The following is a 25,535-nucleotide window of genomic DNA, read 5'->3' as shown; positions in this document are numbered from 1 at the left end:
CTCCAGTTGAGCTTCTAATATAGTGTTTTTAAACAACTTCCAAGCATTTTCGAGTGATGTGAGCCTCTGGACTTCGTTTTTCAGCTTTCTTTTTACCAATCCCCTCATTTTTGTGAAGTTTCCCCTTTTGAAGTCAAATGTGACCGCGTTGGATTTTCTTGGAAATTGGCCATTTACATGTATGTTTAATTTAATAGCACTATGGTCACTGCTCCCAGTCGGTTTGACAACACATCTCGCACCAGGTCCCGGTCCCCACTGAGGATTAAGTCCAGGGTTGCCATCCCTCTGGTCAGTTCCATGACCAACTGGTCTAGGGCGTAGTCATTTAGAATATCTAGAAATTTTGCTTCTTTGTCATGACTGGAACACATATGCGGCTAGTCTATGTCCGGGTAGTTGAAGTCACCCATTACTACCACATTTCCTAGTTTGGATGCTTCCTCAATTTCATATCTCATCTCCAGGTCTCCCTGAGCATTTTGATCAGGGGGACGATAGATCGTTCCCAGTATTAAATCCCTCCTGGGTCATGGTATCACCACCCACAACGATTCTGTGGAGGAGTCCGCCTCTTTTGGGGTTTCGAGCTTGCTGGATTCAGTGCCTTCTTTCACGTATAGAGTGACACTGCCACCAATACGTCCTTCCCTGTCCTTCCGATATAGCTTATATCCAGGGATAACCGTATCCCACTGGTTTTCTCCATTCCACCAGGTCTCCGTTATGCTCACTATATCAATGCTCTCCTCTAAGACCAAGCACTCCAGTTCTCCCATCTTGGTTCGCAGGCTCCTAGCATTAGCGTACAGGCACTTGTAAGCAGTGTCTCTCTTCAAGTGTCTTTGGCACTTGTGGTTAGGCCTGTGGTAATTTTGCCCTTCTGAATTTATATCCTGTGCCCCTGCTCTCACAATGCCTACTTCTAGGCCTACCCCTTTTAAGATTTCATCATTTCTTTGGTCTTTATCCCAGGGGGGAGGTTTATTCCGAACCGGACCTTCCTCAGCTCCTGTCGGGTTTTCCCCCTCAGTCAGTTTAAAAGCTGCTCTGCTACCTTTTTAATTTTAAGTGCCAGCAGTCTGGTTCCATTCTGGTTCAAGTGGAGCCTGTCCATTTTGTACAGGCCTGGCTTGTCCCAAAATGTTCCCTAGTGCCTAACAAATCCAAACCCCTCCTCCCGACACCATTGTCTCATCCACGCATTGAGACTACAAAGCTGTGCCTGTCTGGCTAGTCCTGTGCGTGGAACCAGTAGCATTTCAGAGAAAGCCACCTTGGAGGACCTGGCTTTCAGCATCCTACCTAGCAACCTAAATTTTGCTTCCAGGACCTCACGGCTGCATTTTCCCATGTCATTGGTGCCAACATGCACCGCGACCACTGACTCCTTCCCAGCACTGTCTACCAAACTATCTAAATGACGGCCAATATCCGCAACCTTCGCATCAGGCAGGCAAATCACCTTGCGGTCTACACACCCATCACACCCCACTGTCTATATTCCTAATAATTGAATCGCCCACTACAAGGATCCCTCCACCCCCTGGAGATATATCCTCGGCACAAGAGGATAGCTGCTCATCCCCCAAGGAATGGGTCCCTTCTAAGGGATCATTTCCCTCTTCCTCAGCTGGATGCTCTCCTTCCCTGAGACCATCATTCTCCATGATAGCAGGAGAGCTATTATTCTTGGAGTGGGACACAGCTATAGTGTCCCTGAAGGCCTCCTCCACACACCTCTCTGCCTCTCTCAGCTTTTCCGGGTCCGCCACCTTGGCCTCAAGGAAATGAAGTCGTTCCCGGAGAGCCAGGAGCTCATTGCACCGAGAGCACACCCACGACTTCTGTCCAACAGGCAGATAGTCGTACGTGCTGCAGGCAGTGCAAAACACTGGAAAGTCCCCACACCCCTGCTGGCTTCTTGCCTGCATAGTTTTGTTTAAGGTTTATTACGTTAATGGGTTGGGGACTGTGGTTTAGTTGAGGTCAGGGAACAGACGGGCAAAGTGGGGGGCCCTGGCCTCCTCACCCTGCTGCCGAACTCGCTCTGCTGCTTAACTCACCTTGACACTTTGTCAGCTGGGGCCTTGATGCTTCATCAGCCGAGGGCTCCCTCTAGCTCATGGAGCAGGCTCCCTTGCTAGGGTGCTTGTTATGGTGCTCTAGGGTGCTCGCTAGGGTGCTCTAGGGTGTTCGCTAGGGTGCTCTAGGGTGCTCTAGGGTGCTCTAGAATCCTTTCCTTTTGGGAACTTTAGAACGCGCTGTGTGGTTTTGCTCCTTCCTGCTTCCCATTTACTCATTCAGTTCAACAAAGACAACAAGAGAGATATTTGCCAGTCATTTTGTCTTTATTTTATCGTACAGCCGGATCTTGCACATATTTACTTAGAAGTAAGTCTTTTGTGTTCTATGAGTCCTACTCCAACATAGGTGTGCCTAGATTGCAGCATTAGTAATATTAGTGATGCTTTGAGAAGCGACGTTTTCTTTAGAGTGTTTGCTGTAACAATATTTCAGATGTGCAGAACTGAAGCTTGTTATTCATACATAACATTGTCTTTTAAAAAACAGTTTAGTTTAAACCACCTCCTGACATGATTATCAATAACATGCTTTACACAAGGCTAGCAGTTCACTTGAAAATTCTGAGGAGTCTCAGTGGACCACTTAATAAACATTTGTTTTGTTTTACAAATCAAAACACATACATAAGTGATCTTTTAATTACATTTCTTTTTCTTCAGCATTGGCATCATTGTACAAACGAGCACTGTAATGTGAAATTCAACTGTTTTGACCAGGGTCTTGTTCTCCTGTTCAGTATTCTAGCCCTGGTCAAAACAGCGTCTTATCTCCATGATCATCAGGAAAGTATGAATCAGGGGCATGGTGAAATACAGTTATTCTTGACTATTCTGCAAGCTGTCCATAAAAAATGTAAATGTACTGCCTTCAAGTCGATTCTGACTTATGGCGACCCTATGAATAGGGGTTTCATGAGACTGAGAGGCAGTGACTGGCCCAAGGTCACCCAGTGAGCTTCATGGCTGTGTGGGGATTTGAACCCTGGGCTCCCAGGTCAAAGTCCAACACCTTAACCACTATACCACACTGGCTCTCTAAGCTGTCCATACACCACTTGAATTGAACCAGTTGGCCACCAGCATTCCACAGACCATAGTTTGAGAAACTCTGCCCGAGGCCTTCTCACATGGTTGGTAATAGTGCACAACTAATATATGGGTGGGGGATTAAATTGCATCCATGTCCCTACCTTAATTTCTATGCATTCATCAGCTCGGTATAGAGGTCAGAGGCAAGGGAAGTGGGTGCAACCCTGCTTCCCATTCACACATTCATTCTACACTGCTTCCCGCCATGAGAAAAGGTCTCATGAAAAGAGCTAGGATCATGCAAATACCAAAAACATTGTTTTAAATGGACCCTCAGAGTGATTGTTCAACACAAATGGACAAATATTAATGAAAAATTAATGAAAGCTTTCTCATTGGGGTAGCTCTCTCTCAGATTGGCCTCTGTAGAAATGTTTTCAAGACTTTTTGCAAGCTGCCTCATATGAACACTCCAACAAAGCATCATCATCATCTTCATATGTTAAGAGTTTGAAAGTGTTTACAATTTCTCAGTCAGTGGTAGTGAATGTGGTGCCCTCCAACTGCTTTGGACTACAGTTCCCATCAGCCCCAGCCAGCATAGCCAATGGTCAAGGATGGTAGAAATTGCAGTCCAGAACTTCTGGAGGACATCATGTTGGCTAGACCTGTTCTAGAGCCATGGGGGTGGGGAAAATATATCCAAACAATTGTACTGCTTTTCCAGTACCATGCTGTCTCTTTCCATAAATTTCCACTGACTTAAGCACTGGATTTTACCATCATAATGACAATTAAGCATGATCCTTGAGCGCATTTAAAATGAAATGAAGTCTAAAGGCTAAAGGGCACTGTTTCTTTCTTTCTTAGTTGATTTATTTGAGCCATTTCCTTGTTCCTGAGGCCATGCCCATTAGCATAATTCATTGGTTGTGTCTGCACAGTTTTGCCAGCCCAAAGCTACTCCACATTTATCCAGCCACTGGGATAACCAGCTCTTACTTATTTAAGCTTCCATCATTTTGCAAAAGAGAACAGCTTTATTATGCTGTAAAGATGCTCTACAAAATTACCATCTGAAAAAAGTGTACTTCATTTAATAGGTTTCTGTATCAAACACTTGAACTCTAACACTAGTGCCATATGCAATAAACAAGCACATAACATTAAACCAAAGCTCTTACCAGGTTAATAATTGCAGAATTAAAAGTATGCATCCAATAGTATTGGTATTCTACAAGCCCTTATTTTTCATTCCTGGATTTCCTCTCAGGTTAAAGTGAGGTTACCTTATCTTGGCACTGGGGGCACTGTTTTACAGTGGTTCCATTCCTATCTCTCAAATAGGCAACAGAGGGTAGCTTTGGGAGATGAGGTTTCAGACCCTTGGTCTCTTAATTGTGGAGTACCACAGGGCTCTATCCTCTCTCCCATGCTGTTTAACATCTATGTGAAACCGCTGGGGGCCATCATTGGGAGTTTTGGGCTGAAGTGTCACCAATATGCGGATGACACTCAGCTCTATCTCTCATTTAAGTCCTCACCAGAGTTGGCTGTAGATACCATGTCCAAGTGCCTGGAATCCGTAAGTGGATGGATGGGAGAGAACAGGCTGAAGCTGAATCCTGACAAGACCGAGGTGTTGCTTGTGGGAGACAAAGGGAGGCTGGGTATTACAGACCTGATGCTTAATGGGGTGAGATTACCCCTGAAAGACCAGGTCCGCAGCCTTGGGGTCATTCTTGACTCCCAGCTGTCCATGGAGGCTCAGGTGTCAGCAGTGAGTCGGGCAGCTTGGTATCAATTATGTCTGATACAAAGGCTGCGTCCCTACCTTCCTGTTCATCTGCTCCCACAAGTGATACATGCCCTGGTCTCCTCTCGCTTGGACTACTGTAATGCGCTCTACGTGGGGTTACCCTTGAAAACGGTCCGGAAGTTACAGCTGGTACAGAATGCGGCGGCGCGCTTGATCAATCACAGCCGTCGCCGTGATCACATCACTCCAGTGTTAATGGATCTTCACTGGCTACCAGTTGTCTACCGGGCCCAATTCAAGGTGTTGGTATTGACCTTTAAAACCCTAAACGGTTTCGGCCCAGTTTATCTGAAGGAGCGCCTCCAGAGTCACCAATTATGCCGCCTGACAAGATCAGCCTCACAAGACCTTCTCTCGGTCCCACCGGTTAAAATAGCTAGGCTGGTGCGGACCAGAGAGAGGGCTTTCTCGATTGTGGCCCCCACCCTCTGGAACTCCCTTCCTCTTGATCTTCGACATACTCCCTCCCTGACAGGTTTTCGCCGAGCCTTAAAAACCTGACTATTCAGGCAGGCCTATGGGATTGGGGAGGGTTAGTTTTATGATGTTTTAATTGGAAACTGATTTTAAATTGACTATGACTGTGTTTTATTTTGTATATTGTATTTGATGTATTGTTTTTTATTGTAAGTCGCCTAGAGTGTCCATTAACCTGGACAGATAGGCGACCAATAAATAAAATTATTATTATTATTATTATTATTATTATTATTATTATTATTATTATTATTATTATTATTATTATTATTATTATCTTTTCAGTAAGGAAGCAAGCAAAGGTGACAAATATTAAAGGCATATTTCCAATACAGGTGCATGTCCTAAGTTTCATATCAAAAGAAGGAAACTTACTTCTTTGGACAACATTCCCACATTCTAGCAATTGTCTCATGAATAATCATGGCATCAAACAATAATGTTTTTTAAATTGTGGAGACAGAAATCAAGCTCAACACCAGCTTCATTTTATCAACACATCTCAGGCTTAAGCTATATTATTTGGGCTGTGAATATGAAGTCAATAATTTAAAGCTTTCCAGGCTGACTTCCTGAATTTTGAATGTTTCAAAATGTTAAGTTCCCATATTTTTAGCTACATTGTATTTGAAGATTTGCCAGTCTGTTTGAAATTATTTTGAGAGGCTGCCCATCTGCCAAATTTCCTAGTTGATTTACTCTATGGGCAGCACTTTTAATTAGCATTCAGTACATGTACCTGCAGACTGGATTAATTAACAGTGCCTATTGGGTACAAAAGCATTTTTGGCTTTAAACCTCAAATGATAATGTAATTAATTCACATTGTTATTGGACACGTTTGTGCTAATGATGTGAATGTGGGTAGATTATAACTGGTGTTCTCTATTAAAAAGTAGTTTGGTAAATTGCTATTTGTTATTAAGTGGAAAATAATATCTGAGCCTTATTTTTTTTACCTGAAAAGTACAAAAACTAATAGTGACTGAGAAATTGTCTTCTAGTTTACTGTTTATTAAAAAATATGTATATCCTGCCTTTCGATTCTACAATAGAAGCCCCATGGCTGCTAATAATACTCATGCAACACATAATGAAGCAAAACAACTCATAAAAAACTGCAAACGTATTAAAGCAAGAAAGAACAAGCAGCAATAATCAGAAGAACAAACTATTTCAGAGCAAATGACTGGAAGGTGCAGTATTTAATTGGTGCCTAAAGACACAGTGAGAGGGTTCAACCAAATGCCTCGGACAAAGGAATTGCACAACCTGGGTTCCACTACTGAGAAGGCCCTATCTCTTCCATGGCCAGCAAACACATCTCATACGGTGTTTTCAGGGCCCCACCCTATTCCTGTAACTGTAATGTGTTGTAACTGTTTTTATTGAATTCTAAAGTGTTGGGACCTCCTGGAGAAGAGTGTAAATGTAATCATCATCATCATCTTTCACTCTTCTCCCTGCCACCCCCCTCCCGTTTTTGCTTAATATCCCGGCTGAGGGTGTGTCTGCTAGCTTGCTATTCTGCAATATTCAATTGGTTCGAATAAAGGAATTACACTACTGCTTCTCCAGTACAGTACGACACACCAAGGAGGGTTATTCAGAGCTTAATAGTGTATTAAACTGAACTGGCTCTGTGCTCTTAGATTATTGATTTTTTTGCTTTTAAAAAAAGTTATTTGCTGAAACAGCTTATTTACAAAGCTAAGGAAGGAGCTCACAAAAACCACTTACAATGCAGAGTAATTAAAAAGCCTAAAACATAACATTGGTTTCGTCTGTCAGGCAGTCAAACAGGATACAAATGCAATCAAATGTTAAAGCTAAATTACATGGCACTTTGCATCAGGCTGCTACGGAAAACCACCTTCTAGTACAAACATCTATGGAAATGATTTTCCACAAAGCAAAGAGCATAATTTAAAGTGACAATTTATGCTTGCTTCTAAGGCTACCCTGTTAACAATTCTGTTTCGATGCACAACAGCTCACATAAACAGGCACAGCACTTTATAGATACATGTTAAGAATGTGCACCTAAGTGGCTGTGTATGTAGCAGGTCACACTTTCTACCTAACTACTTGAAATGAGAATCATGATTGTCTGTAGCAGTAGTGGTTGGTGAGGTAGGGTAGGGTGGGAGCACTCACTTGACCTCCAGTTGGTCACATCACTGCTGCTTGCCAGAAGATAGAGGGGGAAAGGCAAAGTGGCAGTGAGTTCACTGTCGCCTAGCTATGCCACCTCTACCTCCCAGTAAGCAGCACTGTGACACAACCGACTGGAGGTCAGTGGAGCAACAGCGGCCCATCACGCCATCTGCTACTGGTCTGTTATCTCAAAAGATAAAATATGCAGAGCTTGGAAAAGTTACTTTTTAAAACTACAACTCCCATCAGTCCCAGCCAGCATGGCCACTGGAGTGGGCTGATGGGAGTTGTAGTCCAAAAAAGTAACTTTTCCAAGCTCTGAAAATATGGAATGGAAAACTGTTGGTCTTGCAACTAACGACATTACAAAATGTGCTGTTATTGTGGCTATGCTAGGGCTGCTTTCACACTGCACTTTATTCCATTATTCTGACAATTTCTTACCTGGTAATTTGCGCATTATATTTGATCTTTCACACGATGCACAAGCTAGCTCCAGAATTCTAGTGGAATGTAGTGGAAGTTTAGTGCACATTTCCATGATAAATGATACCAAAAGTAATCCTTTAGCAAGGCTGGGAACCTGGAAGATCGCAGAAGTTTTTTGCTAGCTGCAGCCACTCATGTGACGGGCATCCCAGCATGCAGTGCGTTCCTGTCCTTTAGTCATGCAGAGTTGCTGGTTTTTTTGCCTGATGAACGCTGTACCGGTATCCGGCATTGGCACAAAAAGCAGCAGCATCTCCCCCACACACCCCAGTCTTGATACAACTCAAACAATTTAAAAAGTCAGATCCTAAAGGGAGAGGGCTTGCATGATGATGGGACGAGATCTTAGATCTCCTACACAGTGGGGAACAGTGCGCACGGGTGAGGGATGAAAACAAGCCGTGTGAAAAATGGTTGCGCAAAATGCCACCATATCGGCTGAAAAATCTGCTGTTCCTTAACGCAACAGGTACTGCAGTGTGAAAGGGATTTTAGAAATTGGGATAGAAGAACTGTCTTTTTAATCCATTAAACTAACACAATCAGCCCCATGTGTGAAAGCAGCCCCAATCTCTGATTTCTCCATCTTCTGCTTTCTATTTTGTCTTCTGTCTAACTGAAACAGAACTCCACCTCTAGTAAAGCATCTGAACAGAAAGATTGGAATTACTACTGAGAATATCTTTATAGAGCAGTTTTAGGTGAATGTGCTAGTACGGCTGAATGATAAAACACAGCAGACAAGATGGAATATCAGCATCAGCAAGTCTTTATCAATAAGGACATGGAATGGCTTTCACAATAGCCCTCCTTATCAGTCTCAGGGCATATAGACGTTCAAAGGGAGTTTTGTTTAAGTCATGCAGGGCATAGTAAGATACTCTTATCTTTTCTTCTTTTAAAAATAATCGTCAAACAGAATTATGTTGTTTAAAACTGACTTTTTGATTACTGGTATAATTAACAACACACAATAGCAAGTCTACTGAATGATCCAGGATGAGATGTGTAATCAGCTGGCAATATTGCGTGAACAAAAAGGAATGATGAATGAATGGGGTGCGTAGTATTACCAAATGAACAAAACATTTAAGGAGAATATTTGTAAAAATGATATGTTATTTCATAAACTACATATATATATTGAACCAAAATATTCAGCAGGCAATAAATAACATTTGTTAAAGGTGCTGAGAGTTGTTAGGAGGCCACTATTCCCCTTTCAGAGGTACAGTTCCCAGAGTTCCCTAGGAAGAGGGAATTGATTGTCTGGAAATTGTAGTTCCCAGGATTCTGTTAGTTCCCAGGATGACTGTTAAAGTGGTATAATACTGCCTTAAATTTATGGTGTGGATGTGGTCCTAGTCTAACATTCTAACCACTACATCACAATGACTCTCTCTAATACAGTCTGTTAAAAGTGTAATGTCACAAGTTTCCAATTAGAAGCAATATATATCGTGAGTATTTTCAAGTTTGCTTCTGTGTTTGCCTTAATGGTTTCCATAAGCCAAACCCGCACTAATCTATATTATTGTATCATGTTTTCTCTTTTCTAGATGTACATCCAGACAACAACACTTACAGTGTCCATGAGTTTAAGTGCTTCTGTGTCTCTGGGCATGCTGTACATGCCCAAGGTTTATATTATCATTTTTCATCCAGAGCAAAATGTTCAAAAACGGAAGAGGAGTTTCAAGGCTGTTGTCACAGCAGCCACAATGCAAAGCAAGCTGATCCAAAAGGGAAATGACAGACCAAATGGCGAGGTCAAAAGTGAACTTTGTGAAAGTCTTGAAACCAACAGTAAGTCATCCGTAGACTTAACCATGGTCAAGAGTGGCAGCACTTCCTAATAGATGTACGTTCACAGGAATGTTTAATAAACCCCAATTTTCTCTTGGCTTGCCCTGCATGAACCCAGAGATGTGTCAAAATTCATGTACCCACTTTTTAAGGTTTTTTTTAAAAAAAACATCTGTACAGAAAAACCAATGCACATTTTATAAAATACTCCACTTAAAAAAGTTTTAATGTTGATCTGATGCATTCAATATTGATATGATGGTAATCTTATTATTACACTTTTGCCAAAGTGTAGCTCAAAAGCCTTGTGGATAATATGGAATTGGTTTCAAATTCCTGCATTACATTTATTGGAGATGTTATCCATACAGATAGTTATTACAAGTATCTGTTTAGATAATACCATACTTATTTCACCTTTTGACCTTCTGAATACTTTGACAATTTGAGCATCATCTTTCCCTCCCACACACCCCGTCTTAAGGAAGATCAAATTATTTCACCATGAAGCCTTGGTTTTTCCGTGTTGCAATAAGTAGCCAATCTTTTTCTAGGACAAAAATGCTGGCTTACAGAGCAATCCAATCATGGGAAGCCGGCAGGAGGGGGTGGGCAGCAGAAAGCTCCCAGCATCTACTCCCAGTTCTGGAGTCGCTGGACTAGCTGAACGCCAGCTCAGTAAGGAGCCATGTGCAGGGACTGGAAAAGTAAAAGCCGGCTTCTGCAAATACCACTACTGGGGAGTAAGCACTCACCACTGACCACCATGGAAATTATTTTACTCTGCTGGCAGGCGGAAATTTTACCTGGGTTGGGACCCACAGGAATGCTCCGAACATGAGGAGGATGTGCAAGTCCTCCCCCTCGGCTCCTCCTCTGCCACACCCCCAGAATGCCCCATTTGGGGGCCTTCCACTGGCTTCCGCCGGTTTTCCATCCATTGGGCTGGCTGTCCCTGGCAGACCCCCAGCTGAGCCAGCAGGGCTCCGGTGGCCCCACGGCTGAGCCAGGATGAGAAGCTCCTGTCAGCAGAGCCCAGTAGCACCGGGAGCCTGTCGGATGAGCCAGGGATCCATCACATCCAACTCCCCCCAGCCCAGCACAAGTACTAGTTGGATTGCGCCCTTAGAGAGTGAAGACCAACAAGAATTTCCAGTGTGAGATCTTACCATGGTTTGGATGTAACTAAAGCCCTCTTCAGGCATGTACACATATAACCCACCCCCTTTGATGATGATGTGCATTAGTCTGAAGAGAGTTGCCTTACTCATGTGTAGGATTTTCAACATGGAAATGACAACCCCAAAATAAAAAGTTTTCAAACATGTTGGTTAACTCTGGCCACATACTGTCAACTTTTCCAGAGGAAGCATGCTGCCTTGTAACTGGTGGCCCAAAGGAAACTTAGAGTTTCCATCTTATGTTGGAAACTGTATGAATGAGTCCCCTTCAGATTAGCACTGATTATGCATTAGCCAAGGAGTGTGCTTGGCATTTGCATTATCATCAAGGTTGTAAGGCTTACCCTGAACTTTCCCACTTGCTTCTTTGCATGCCCAGGCTGAATGCCTTAAGAGGGCTCACATGGTAACCCAGTGATTTCCATTGTCTTGCCAAATGGTATGGGGAATCTTTTTACACTTCCACACCTTGAGAAGCAGAGGAATGATAAGATTCTTTTTGCCACTTAGTAGGATGACACCAACAAGCAACTTCCCAAGTGATCATACGCACACACCATTGTAAGTTACCAACTGGTAACTGAGTATCTGTAATTCATCCTTTGTCTGTGTTCTAAGTCCTGATATACACATTTCTCCACTAATAAAGTATGTAATTAGGAAAGCTTGATCTTCCCCTTCTGGAACCGGTCCATGAATCCTGGCACATCTCTAAATAACTCTTTCAAGAGGCTAGTTATTGCACTTTATGGAAGCATGTTTCATAGCATGTTATATGACATTTATTTATTTACATCTCTTACTTCTCTAAAAAGTGATATGGATTTGAGCAAAGTAAAGGCCTCAATACAAAAGATGAATTTGCCTTCACCACATAGAAGTCTGTATTTTGTTACATGCATGGTAAAAAAGGAAGAAAGGTATTTTAATGGAAAAGATTCATTTCTAATAGCATGGTTTTACAAACGTCTAAGCAACAAAAAGTACTTTCCTCATTTTTATTCAGCACCCTCAATCCTAAAACTGCAAAGCCTGTTAGCAAAATCTGAACATTCCTGTTCTCTGGCTTTTGTGGGCTTTACTTTGTTTCATAATTTGAAATGAGAAAAGGATATGCTTTAAAACAAAATAACCAGTCCTCAGTACTGCACATACTGAAGCATGAAGCATGAATTATAATGGGCATTACATTCTTTTCTTTTTTTAAAGTGAGGTATAAACTTATGGTCTAGATGGAGGACAAAGATGAAGTTGGTGGCACCAGATCGTGAAGGTTGCTCCTGTGCCTTTAATACCTGCATGGTTGGCAACAATTTAGAAAGTGCACACTATGGTGAAAGCAGCTATACCTTCTGGACATTTGCATGCCATGAAAGAATTACAGATAATGGGGCCATTTTTGGATAAGAAGATTGGCAATGCTTAGCATAGGGATTTATTTTGCTTGTTTACATTTTCTAAACATTTCCCACTTTTTGGTCAGAACCCCCCCCCTCAAAGCAGCTTAGAAGTTAAAAGGCAAAAAGAAAACCAAAAATATTAATCAAATAATCACAATACAGTTGCTAATAATGGGTATTTCTTGATTTCTTGATCAAAATCCTCTTATGAATTGTGAACGGTATAGGAACATGCAGTCTGGTTGATGACAGAACCAAGTAGCTTAAATTCTCTGCATAATATATTTTTTTAAAGTGGAACCTGCAACAAAATGGTACAGTGGGGTGGAGGGGGGCTCCTGTTCAGGTTTCCAGCCAGATAGCCATACCTTCTTGTAAGATATTCTGTTCCATTACGTTCCCCAACCTGGTTTTCAACCAGTGTTCCATGTCCACTGAGCATGTTCCATCTTCATCGGGCTGTTTGGTAGGTCAGTGAGTGGGAGGACTTGGGTTTATTCTTCTAAAAGTTTTGTGTGTGTTTCAGCAAACCTTGGGGTTCCTCCAAGCTTGCTAATACCTTCCTTGTGTGTGGATGGTACTGTCAGGGCCAGCACCAGGCATGCTGGGGCACTTGGGCACCAGCCTGCCCTGGTGCCCACCCACACGCACGCCCCACCTACCTACCTACCGAGCGGGTGGGGTGGAGTAGGGCAGGGGGCGAGTGAGTGAGTGGTTGGGGTGCAAGAGGGTGATTGAGAGAGAGAGAGAGTGGGCAGGCAGGGTGGGCAAGCAGGAGGGAGGCAGGAGAGCGAGTGAGTAAACAAGTGGGTGGGCAGGGGGTGGGAGGCCAAGCAGAAAAGTGAGCAAGCGAGTGGGAGGGTGGGGACGAGCTGTCAGGCAAGCAAGTGAGTGGGCAAGTGAGTGAGTGAGCAGGCGGGTGGGGGTGAGCAGGGAGGGCAAGCGAGCAGGCACAGGTGGGCCGGTGAGTGAGCAGGCAGGCGGGCAGCTCCCTCCCTGCGATCCATGACAGGGACCCTGCCATGGATCTCAGAAGGGGAGCACTACTCCCCCACCCTAACAAGGGGCCCTCGGGGCCCTTGGCCAGGGCCCGACATGGCTGCCCTTTGGCACTGGTCCTGGTTACTGTTTTGGTGACATAACAATCAACACTCAGACAGTGAGTCTACTAGGTAATGTATAGGTTTGGCTGTATCTAAAGGAGTCTGTGTCTTGAGCTATCACTAAATGATAGCAATGTGCTTCACGAGCGCAGCCACAATTGTAAGGAAATCTGCTTCTTCCAGTAGCATAATGTGCAGCAAATTGTGTGTTTACTATTGTCCTATCCTGGCTTCAGTCCTAAAACACCGAGATGAGTTTAAAGCGCATTTCCAGTTTTTGCCTTCAAAAGCGTTGATCCTTGTAGTTTAACTGTTCAAGAAGCAGGGAGATTCAGAAATCCAACACGTTCCCACTCTAGGGAGCCCCCCTCCCCCGACGTAATTGAGCTGTCTTGCCTGAAAGACAGGCACTCAGAATTCTCTCTGCTTTTTCAAAAGTCATCCTGTAGCTATTAGACCATCTTAATGTTCCTCCCACCTGACAAAATAATTTGTGGAAACTTTTGAGAGGCACTGGTACACTTATTGTTGAGTTTCTTTAAAGCTGCTCGTTTAAGCTAGCTAGCTATAATAGTACCCAGAATGCCATCTAGAAAATATTCCTTCTTTTAACAGTTGGTGACCCTGAGGTCTCAAACTACTTTTGCAGTGACAGTCACGGCACACTAGTCTTTGTGCAACAATGACACCATTTTAGGAAAAAGTATGGTGCGGTAGAAGGAAGGAAGCCCAACAGGCCCATCCTGAACATATGTTCAATAGAATATAATTTCAGTGGGATATGGATTCAGCAGGACTTATTTACATATGGGTGTGCTTAAGAAGAATTCAGCCTCTGTCACGATTCATGTGACCTAAGGGGCATAACAGCACTTTAACAATACATTTTTACAATACACTACATTTTAAAATTGGTTTGAAACTAGGGTGTTTTCCCCCAAATGCTTTTGATTCAAACATAAATATTATTTCTTTTATTTTCTCTCACAATATGGATTGTATATCTCATTATTATCAGTGCTTGAAATGAATTTGTTCAGTTTAACAAAGTTCACTGAATTAGTGCAAGAATCTCTCAATTACACCTGAAAGTAGTTCCCATAATTGCTGTAGTGAACTGAACATGAATTAAGTTTGTTTTGGGGGTAAAACTGAATGATTTCTAGTTCATCTTCAGGGTTGAAAAGCCTGGTTAACCATGCAGTGAAGATGGAGGGAAGTAGGAGAATACTCTGGCTGCTTGCACATATCCTCCTTCCCCCTTCCCTGCCCACCTGCCCCACCTTTTGACAGCCCCAGATCGTTCCAGGTGTTGCTGATGCAGCCCAGGGCAATTGGGGCTGCCTGAGCCTGATCCAGCTGAATCCTGGGTTGACTCAAATCAGCCTGATTTTGTTTGGGAACCAGGATTCAACACAGTCTGGTACACAGCCTATTTATAACATTCTGAATGATGAAAAAAATGCTTAGGATCATTTGGATGTATTCAAATTGAATTTTGACCGGAATGTGACATGCACTAGTTCATTTTGTAAAGAGACAAATGTGAACTGGAATTAGTTCCTTTGTGGACATGTTGAACTTGAACTAGAACAGGTTCCTTTTAAAAATGAACTTTCTAAGCTCTGATTATTGCTCTCACATCTCCAGAATGGAAGACACAGATATGAATATGGCACATGGGTTCACCTGTGATCCACAACTTTATTAATTAAACATGTGCAACATAAACTAGTTAAGGCCAGTTATCACCACATACTTCCAGTGTGGGCATACTTGCTACCAAGGTGTGAAGTCCCTGTAGCTCCCCTTGGGTGGGCAAACTCCCTCTAGCTGTAAGCATTGGATCAGTAGTACAACCAGTCTTTTGTGCTTCCCAGCCCACACATGTTAACTGAGGCCCTTTAAGCTCCATTGTGGAGCAACATTGGGACAATGTTGTTGCCTTCATGTCCTACTTGTGGGCTTTCCAGAGGCATCCATCTGGCCACTATGGGAAGCAGAGTTCTGGACTTGATGAATGACTATTGGTATGATCCAGCAGGGCTCTTCTTATGTTCTTAAGTTTCATCAGCCCCGAGCCAATCAGCATTGGGGTTAATGAGATCATTAGGGCCCAGCAGTTGGTTCACTGCCTAGGTTTCCTCTGAAGCCAGTCATGACAGTTTGGTTAGATTAAGCCTTCCTTCGCCATTCTGATGCCTTGGGATCTTTACCATTCTGCCCTTCCAACTCATGTGCCCATTAAGACTTATTTAAGCAGTAAAAAGGGTCCAATCCAATTATAGCCAGTCAGAACTCCCAACAATTTGATAAAGCAGAGTAAGTGAAAAAGACTACCTTCTTCTAGCCAGTTTGGGAATGGGAATTGAAAAATTGCTACTTGGTCCTCACTGTTGACCACTTTTGCTGTCTGAGATCAGGTGGATGGGCAGTTTGCCACAGCACCAGGATTTGTATCTTGGGAGGGGCATGGCTGCCTTTAAAATGGAACAGGCGTTCTTGATCCCTGATTGTCTAGACTTAGCAAGACAGCATTGCCAGCCTAACATGTCACTATGCTTCCATTCCTCCAAGAAATGGAAGCAAAATCCTCAAAGTAATAAGCAGACCAGTGTGCACTGTTTTTATATTAATTTTTGAATATTATTCACGCAGAAGAAATAGAAGAAGAGAGACATTTTAATGTAAATGAGTGTTCTGACCAACATAAGATTTACCTTTGCATTACAAATTACAAAAGCTGAAGCAACGCCTTCTTCACATATGAAAATGCCCTGAGAATGACAAGAATGTTGAGAACCTCTTCTTAGAGAGATCCCTATTCCTTATTTATTTAATTATTTATTTATTCAACTTTTATACCGCCCGACTAGCAATAGCTCTCTGGGGGGTGAACACAAGTACAATAAAATCACAAGTACAATAAAATCACACAGTACAATACAACAGAGCATATAAAAACAACACAAACTAAAATCAATTACAACATATTTAAAATTGAATTAACTTAAATTGAAATTAACTTAAATTGAGATTAAAATGCCTCGGAGAAGAGGAAGGTTTTAACTTGGTGCCGAAAGGATAATAGTGTCAGTGCCAAGTGCACCTCCTCAGGGAGACTATTCCACAGTTCGGGGGCCACCACTGAGAAGGCCCTAGATCTTGTCACCACTCTTCGGGCCTCCTTATGAGTTGGGACCCGGAAGAGGGTCTTCGTAGAAGACCGTAGTGTACGGGCCGGTTCGTACCAGGAGAGGCGTTCCGACAGGTATCGTGGTCCCGCGCCGTATAGGGCTTTATAGGTCAATGCCAACACTTTGAATCTGGCCCGGAAGCATATTGGGAGCCAGTGCAGGCGAACCAGAACAGGTGTTATATGCTCGAACCGCTTGGTCCTAGTTAGCAATCTGGCCGCCGCATTTTGCACTAGCTGTAGCTTCTGAACTGTCTTCAAAGGTAGCCCTACGTAGAGCGTGTTGCAGTGGTCCAAACGCGAGCTTACCAGAGCATGTACAACTGATGTGAGGTCCTCCTTACTCAAATAGGGACGTAGCTGGGCTACCAACCGAAGTTGGTAGAACGCATTCCGTGCCACCTAGGCTACATGAGCCTTGAGTGAAAGGGAAGAGTCTAGGAGGACTCCCAAACTACGGACCTGCTCCTTTAGGGGGAGTCTAACCCCATCCAGGACAGGATATGTATCCACCATCCGATCAAAGAAAACCTCCACCAGCAGCATCTCAGTCTTGTCAGGATTGAGCCTCAGTTTGTTAGTTCTCATCCAGTCCATTGTCGCGGCCACGCAACGGTTCAGCACATCGACAGCCTCACCTGTAGATGATGAAAAGGAGAAGTAGAGCTGCGTGTCATCAGCGTACTGATGACAACGCACTCCAAAACTCCTGATGACCGCACCCAACAGCTTCATGTAGATATTAAAAAGCATGGGAGACAAAACCGACCCCTGCGGAACCCCACATTGGAGAACCCACGGCGTCGAGCAATGTTCCCCAAGCACTACCTTCTGGAGACAGCCCGCTAAGTAAGAGCGGAACCACTGCCAAGCAATGCCTCCAACTCCCAACTCCGCGAGCCTCTCCAGAAGGATACCATGGTCGATGGTATCAAAAGCCGCTGAGAGATCAAGGAGGATCAACAGAGTTACACTCCCTTTGTCTCTCTCCCAACATAGGTCATCAAACAGGGCGACCAAGGCCATCTCAGTGCCGAAACCAGGCCTGAAACCCGATTGAAATGGATCTAGATAATCGGTTTCATCCAATAGCGCCTGGAGCTGGCCAGCGACCACTCGTTCCAAGATCTTGCCCAGGAATGGGACATTTGCTACTGGTCTGTAGCTGCTGAAATTTTCTGGGTCCAAGGAAGGTTTTTTCAGAAGTGGTCTCACCGCCGCCTCTTTCAGACAGCCCGGGACCACTCCCTCTCGTAAAGAGGCATTTAGCACTTCCTTGGCCCAGCCAACTGTTCCATCCCTGCTAGTTTTTATTAGCCAAGAGGGGCAAGGATCCAGTACCGAAGTGGTCGCACGTATCTGTCCAAGCACCTTGTCCTTACTTTCGTACCTTACTTTCTAGGGCTTGTTTTGTTGATATCGATAGTAATAGAAATGGCATAGAAAGTTGTAGCGTAATGCCCCTGAGAACTACTCTGCAAAATAATCAGGGAACTGCCTTACACCAAGTCAGATCATTGGTCATCTGGTTCATTATTATCGACACTGTCTGGTAGTGGCTTTCCCAGGCTTCAGACAGGAGTCTTTCCCCAGCCCTAACTGTAAATGCTGGGGACTGAACCTGGCACCTTTTGCATGTGAAGCAGAGGCTCGTAAAAGCAATAGATAGCAAACAAAATATGGATTTGAATTGATACTACCTTTTAAGTCAACAGAATGCTTTCAAAGCATCACCAGCAAACAGATCCCTTCCCTAGCCCAGCAATGAAACAAAATACATTTCATTTGAGCAAAAGTAGAAAGGCACACCATTGGTATTTTAAATGTAGCTGTGATATATTATACCAGGGACTGGGAACTTGTGGCCATATTGGCTGCAGGTGATGGGATTTGAAGTTCAGTGATATCTGGAGGGCCACAGGTTAGCCACTCCTGTATACATATAGTTATCAATTCCCTGACTACACACACAACCCTATTACACATTTGCCTGGAAGGAAGCCCAATTGTTTAAAGCCTTGCTTTCAAGTTAACCTGCATAAAAGAGCTGCACATCATTTTTGTTTGGATCTGTCTATTTTATTCCAAACTCTTTAAAAGTCTGTTAGTTCCTTGAGTTTATTCTGCCAAATATACAGCCATCTCTGGTCACCTATGTTTGCCAAGTGCAATTCATATTTCAACTGTGAATTGCCCACAGTCTTTAAAACCAAGATATCAGCTGTTTCAATTCCCAAACAGAAGCAGTAAGCTCATTATAGTAAATTGTGTGTGATGCTTGAGAGGATGTTCATGAAATCAAGAAAGAAGAGCAAAGCTGAGCATACTGGTAGTCAATGATTTCCCCCTCCCGCACCACCATTTTTTAAACCACGAAATGGAATTGACAATAATGTGATCAACTTTTCAAATGTTGCACACAAATTCTTAGGAGTACTGTTAATTTAGGCTCATTACTACCGTAGCAAACCATAGGCTCAATAGGACTTGTTATTTCTTACTTTAAAAACTTTTTTCAATGGGCAAACTGAATACACGTGGTGCAGAAAATTTCCTTCATTGGGTGAGCGTGAAATGAACCCTCCTGAAAAATCCTGAGGAAAGGAGGAGAAATTTCTCTGGTTTTCAGAAGGGGGTTGCTGCTCATCTTACTTAACTTCACAATGTAGCTATGTTTTCTGGTTTGTCTTTCTTTTAAAACTTTTTTCCTAAACAAAAGATAAAAGAAACCTTGCATTGCTCACAGTGTGTAAGGTTTTCACCACAGCTTCCTGCCAGCTAGCTGCATTTCCTGGAGTGCCCTTGAACCACAAGTCATTCTGCGAAGTGTGGCTGGAGGGAAGCAGAGTGAGGCTCTCTCCATAGGTCCTCACCAGCCGTATTTCGTCATGAGATCCAGTTCACTGCTGGAAGACTTGTTTATTGAGTATTCCTCTTGATTTGTTTACACAAAGTTTGTGGGGAAGGTTATACAACATCAGTGCTTTACTGAGCCTTTATTCAGATTTGTTCATGGGAAGGTTAGAGGACATCACATCAAGCAATTGCTATCCTACACTTTCCAGTGCATGTTCCCATTATTTTTCTTATCCCCCAAAGTTAGGGGGGCTTTAGGGGAAATGAGTTGCCTGTGCAAATGCACCAGATCCACATGCATTGCACAGCCTGAATTTGCCAGTGACTGTTGCCTACCCAGAAAATAGCAACATTCGGGAAGTGCCCCAGTTAAGTAAGTAGCAACCTTTTCCTGAACATTTCAGAGAAAATTCTCCCACCTCTAAGAATACAGCAGAAAATAACCCCACATTTTTGCCGGAGAAGAATATTTTTGGAAAACTTGAGGAGGATTTCAGTCCAGCCTTAGATTTTTCTTTTGATTGCAATCATCCCTACAATTGCTATTTTACTAGGCAAGGGAGCACACAACCATCAGCTCCCAAAGGGGCCAGTAGTGACATAAGAGGAGTGTTAGGGCATGCCCCCCACCTTCCCTGGGGCTACTTAAGACTTGCATACCTTGAAAGAAAGCTGCTTGTGAAGCAGCACCCATACCGTGCAGTATTAATGTCTCTGCCCAACAACGGTTGAGTGAAGGCACCGAGCATGCACAGTTCTGCTTCACAAGCAGCTCTCATGAAGGAAAGTCTCCTGTGAAGCAGCACCTCCATCCCGTTCAATAGCTGTTGAGTGAAGACATTGATCCTGTGAGGTGGAGTGTCAGGCAGGCAGGAGAGCCATGATGTTGAGCCTACCTTCTCCTGGATACAGAAGGTAGGTCTCAGCCTTGTCGTGGGTTTTCCCACCTGATGTCTGCCTCTTCTTCCTGCCTGATGTCCTGCTCCCTGACAGCCCCTGATCACTCTGAGCTATCCAACATGACCTATAGTAATCCATGTCTGGCTCAACATGACTCAGCACCTCCATCCCGTTCAATAGCTGTTGAGTGAAGACATTGAGCCTGTGGGGTGGAGTGTCAGGCAGGCAGGAGAGCCATGATGTTGAGCCTACCTTCTCCTGGATACAGCAGGTAGGTCTCAGCCTTGTCGTGGGTTTTCCCACCTGATCTCTGCCTCTTCTTCCTGCCTGATGTCCTGCTCCCTGACAGCCCTGATCACTCTGAGCTATCCAACGTGACCTATAGTAATCCATGTCTGGCTCAACATGACTCAGCTGATGCCAAAATCCCTCCAAACAGGCCCAATTTGGCTGGATCAGGTGCACAGCCCTACCGAAAATATTCAATACTATTTGTTCTTGTTCATGTTTGCCATTGTAAATCGTCTTGGATGCCTTAGCAGAAATGCAATACATAAATGCAACAAATAAATCATATTTTGACAAATGATAGACTTGGGGTCGAAGTATAGCAACGTTCTCTGTGATTAACATAGTATTTGTCCATCAGGTCTGTAACCCAAGTCGAACAGCCTTCCCTGCTGCACAGTGTTGACTTCTTTATGTTCTGTGACTCATCCAAAATTACACTGGTCAAAAAAGTGTGATTAAGCTACAGAACATTAAAAGCCCTGTTCACACAACTATCATGGTTGATTAATACATGGGAGGTAGTGGGATTGCTGTCTCTGCCTGATCTCTGTGCTTTCAAGCCAAAGTTCTGAACAAAGCAAATGCATGATCTAAGACAGACACATAGACTCTGTGTGCACAAATAAAGACCAGACCTTTCAACTGTTTCCCAATTGTCCAGAGAGAGACTGGGTAGGTCATTTAAATGAATGTGTGGCGGTCAAGAGTGGGAACAATGGACATGATCCTGTGTTCTACCATGTGTTCAGTGCAGGAGTGGCTAGCGAGGTAGGGTGGTGCTGTGCTCCCAACAGTGGGGTTGTTGCCACTTTCCAGGACAGTGTGGGGACACTGTTGTGGTGAGGTTGGGGCTGCATGTGTGCACTAGCAGGATTGCTGCACTGGCTCCACCAGTCCCAGCATTGCCACATCCCTGACCTGACCATCGCTATGTCCCATCTCAGTATGTGGCAGTGACACCACCGTTGGGAAGGCAGCAGCAGCAAGGCACCATTCCACCACTCTAGCCATTCCTGGTTCAGTTAATTGAAAATGTAAATGTAAATGTTGAACATATGTTGAAAAGGGTTAGCATGATACCTTTTGTTGAGAGCAGAATCTCTATACTATGTAACTCCCATTTTCAGGGATCCTGATTAGGGTGAAAACTTTAACCAGTGAATCAGTACAGACTATATTTTGCCCCCAGTTCTCAGTTCTAGTTCTTATTAAGGTTGTAAATCTGTGTCTGGATTGTCAATTTATGAATGAGAGTGGATTATGATGAATTATTCAGACACTAGTTCCTGCTTTTGTCTCCCTCCTCCGACCCTTCCCCCTCCACTATGATGCCACCTGAAACAAGTTGATTCACCTTGCTACTTGGCAGGGCCTGCCCTGGAAGCAGCACATATGCTATTGACAAAAGTGACAATATAACTGCTGCTTCCACAATATAGAGACCCCTTGTCATTGTTCATTTTCAGGCCACCGTAGTATTATTATAACATTGAACATTAATATTTCTGAAGCTGATGGAGAAGTAAACATTTAAAAGGGTCTTCTATCTAGCAATGGCTAGCAGATTTTGGTTTACTTAATTGAGGGTTATATCAAGATAAACTGTTCATTTCCATCAGGATCTTCATTAAAGTACCTAGAGGGCTTGCAATATGTCGTTTCATTGAAATGGAAAGGATTAATCAAAGTCAGATAATTAGACTAAGATATATTTCATCAATTAAGGGTACTGAATCAGATAAATTTTCTGAAGGGAAAGTGGAAACAGCCTTCTAGTCAGCGTACAACTGAGCTTAGGGAGAATACTCGCATGTGATTAGGGATCAGCAGATCATTCTGTTACTGGTCAGCGTCAGTTTTGCATGAGCTCATTCATAAGTACGTTCCATCTCATTTCCACATTCATTTAAAGAAAAAAACCCTGTACAAAATTTTGTATATAAGCACAAGCATGTGTGGCAGGCTCTAGGGCCTAATGAAGGTCCCATCGTGAGCCATGCCTTCTCTAGGTAAGTCTGGGAAATAGAAGAGAGCATCAGCAAGAGCTCGCAGCAGAGGGACCAAAATGAACACATTGCAAGCGGGATCCTAACTCCAGAGTGATCTAGGCAAAACAGCACGTGGGTCCTGGGACTGAGACAAATTATGTAAATTTGCTTTTCAAAGCCTCTAGTACAAGATTACTAAACAAGTTTAGTTCTGTTGGGTTGCTATGACCTTAGAGCACCAAGTGAAGATAAATTCTACTTAGAGTTGCCAGACTAACTCCCAACACAGATGGAGATGAGCAAGACATCTTTAGATTCTGGCAAGTTCCTCCAAGCCATCTGAATCTACCTGCGTATATGGTGACAACACATTGTGTGGCAGTCCTTTTCATGCTGGTGTTTGGTGATTATGCATCTCCATATGGGGAAAAAATAATTGCATTTCTGTTTCAGTGGGTTGATCCTTAAAGGCAGCACCTGAGGGGTTGGAGTCATCTTTTGTTAGCCTCCAGAAAGCCAAACACAAACATGAACTTGCCATGGAATATTCTGTCAGTTAAATTTATCCAAAATATTGTTGCATAATGTGTGGCGATAAAAACCCTTCTATTTCTGTCCCTCTACTTAGTTATTCTAGAAAGCAGGTGGCTGGGCCAGATTTACATAGCTCAAAGCCCATTTTCCCATGATTGGATTGTATGATGTCTGAGCGAGGGTGTCAAAACTGGGCACAATTGATATTATTTCTTTTTACCTACTTAAAAATATCCTAAGTAGCTGAAAAGTATCATTACATCAGATTTAGTCTCCTCCCTCAAACACTACTCTGAATGCAAAGGTCAGCTGGTAGTGCTCTTTTGACTATATTACCTATGTGCCAAATTCATAATACGGTTGTGGATACAAAGGTATCCTTGGTGGCCACTCCAAAAAAATTATAATCCCTTTCATATTAAAATGTGCTTACTATAGGATCTTGCTTTTGCATACCTTTAGTATTTCCTTTATGCTATGAACTAGAGCAGTTTCATATAAGTGCATATTCATTATGTGATCCTTGCAACATCAAATGAAGGCTTGCATAAATGAATGACTGCACCGTTACAGATACAACAACCAGTTGACAGAAAATTTGCAACTCCTTGCATCATTGTAACAAGTTTTTCAACAGAGTCCATTCCCACAATCAACTATCAGTTAAAAAAGCCTATTTGACTTTTCTGAAAGGGCTCTCTAGGTTGGGAAGGAGGAGCCTGGTGTGATACCATTTACTCTCCCATGTAGGGTTGCCACTTATGCATCACCAAAAAAGAATACAAAAGAGGACTCACAGTAGAAAAATAGGGATCAATTATTCATCACAAAGAAAGAGTACAAAAAAGGATACAAATATTGTGATCAATCTGATACCTGAGCAAACAAAAGAAAAAACACCCATCTACCAAGTCCATCAGCAGTCCTAATTAACGTCCACACGTAATTCTGTTCGGTTCCTTTGAAGACATTCAGATGGCATATTAGCAGCACAAAACATGTCATAGGATTGTTACACTGCTTTTCATGGGCTCTTCTTCATTCAGTTGGCTGATCTCCATTTGTTTTTCTTACAGCTTCTTCCACCAAGACAACTTACGTCAGCTATAACAATCATGCAAACTGAGCGGGAAAACCAAACATACCTGAAGACTTGCAGTACCTGAACTTAAGAACAATGTTGATTATAATATCATGAGAACTCAACGGCTGAGACCTCTCTAGAGCATATCCTAAGCTGTAAAAGGACAAAGATTGAGCCCTTAACTTTGAGCCCAAAGCAAGAGGGGCAGGTGGGTTGGGAAAGAAATGACCCAGAATTATATTATATGACTGCGTATCAAATGTCCAAACTGTTTACTTATGAAAGGTGAATCACAAAAGGAAAACAAAAATGTTAGCTTGTGAAAAAAATGCTGTTGAAATAAAACCATGTCTGATGTTATACTTGTAAGTACTTTTTTGTGATTGTGAGAATTTCCATTCCTGTTCCACACTTGTTCAACTTGTATAAGAAGATGAAGTTTGTTTCTTGTGATGATGGCTGACTGAATTGAAGCCCTGCATTGTGCTAATGATAAATGCAATGGTTGACGCATGCAAATTTTTATACAAAATAATTTATTTCTATTAATAAAGGAATGTTTTGCAAATGTTGAGACTTGTTTCGTTGCCATTTTGAGGGATGCCTGGTGTACTTTTTCCCAATATTTGCTTAGTAGGAGCAGTGTAAGTGATAGATAACATGCACTATGGAAATTGCAGCTGCGGCACTGGGAGATGTCAGCATCAGGTACTAGCATGCTTGGCATGGAAAGCAATACCATGCTTGGCATGTATGTGTTTATATAGGTAAGGGAAGATTGGGCAATGCCTTCACTGGTAAATGTACCAATGTCCCAGGAAGCTTAGGACTGGAGATTGATGCCATCAGACAGGGGCTCTGTGAAGAAATGTTGCTTGCTTGAAGGATGATAGTAGCCCTCTTCAGGCTGGTCCCACACCCTCACCCATGACCATCCCACACTGAGCAGGAAGATCTGAATGAGGATTGCAAGTCCATTCTGATGACTGCACTTGACAATCATCCCCACGATAAGGAACCCTCTACAGGATTCCTGATCACAGAACTCTAAGCATGTTCAGCTGATCAGGAGTTCTGCCCCAGAGCCGGCTCCAGGTTTGTGGGGGCCCATGGGCAAAGGCTATTATAGGTAGGGTTG

General features: G+C 43.1%; 1 protein-coding gene across 1 annotated transcript in view; it reads left to right on the top strand.

The window, feature by feature from the left end:
• The window catches only part of GRM8 (glutamate metabotropic receptor 8), a 687,390-nt gene extending 662,489 nt beyond the window's left edge, over positions 1 to 24,901 (top strand). Inside the window, exons 9-10 of the mRNA XM_061640177.1 lie at positions 9,618 to 9,864; positions 24,390 to 24,901. Of these exons, the coding sequence (XP_061496161.1) occupies positions 9,618 to 9,864; positions 24,390 to 24,439 (297 nt within the window). The 3' untranslated portion in view covers positions 24,440 to 24,901. The remainder of the gene's footprint in view (positions 1 to 9,617; positions 9,865 to 24,389) is intronic.
• Positions 24,902 to 25,535: the final 634 nt, after the last annotated feature.

Source organism: Rhineura floridana, chromosome 8 (assembly GCF_030035675.1).
Source record: "Rhineura floridana isolate rRhiFlo1 chromosome 8, rRhiFlo1.hap2, whole genome shotgun sequence".
Classification (NCBI taxonomy): domain Eukaryota; kingdom Metazoa; phylum Chordata; class Lepidosauria; order Squamata; family Rhineuridae; genus Rhineura; species Rhineura floridana.
The sequence above is the reverse complement of the archived record's forward strand: the minus strand, read 5'-3'. Positions and strand labels throughout refer to the sequence as shown.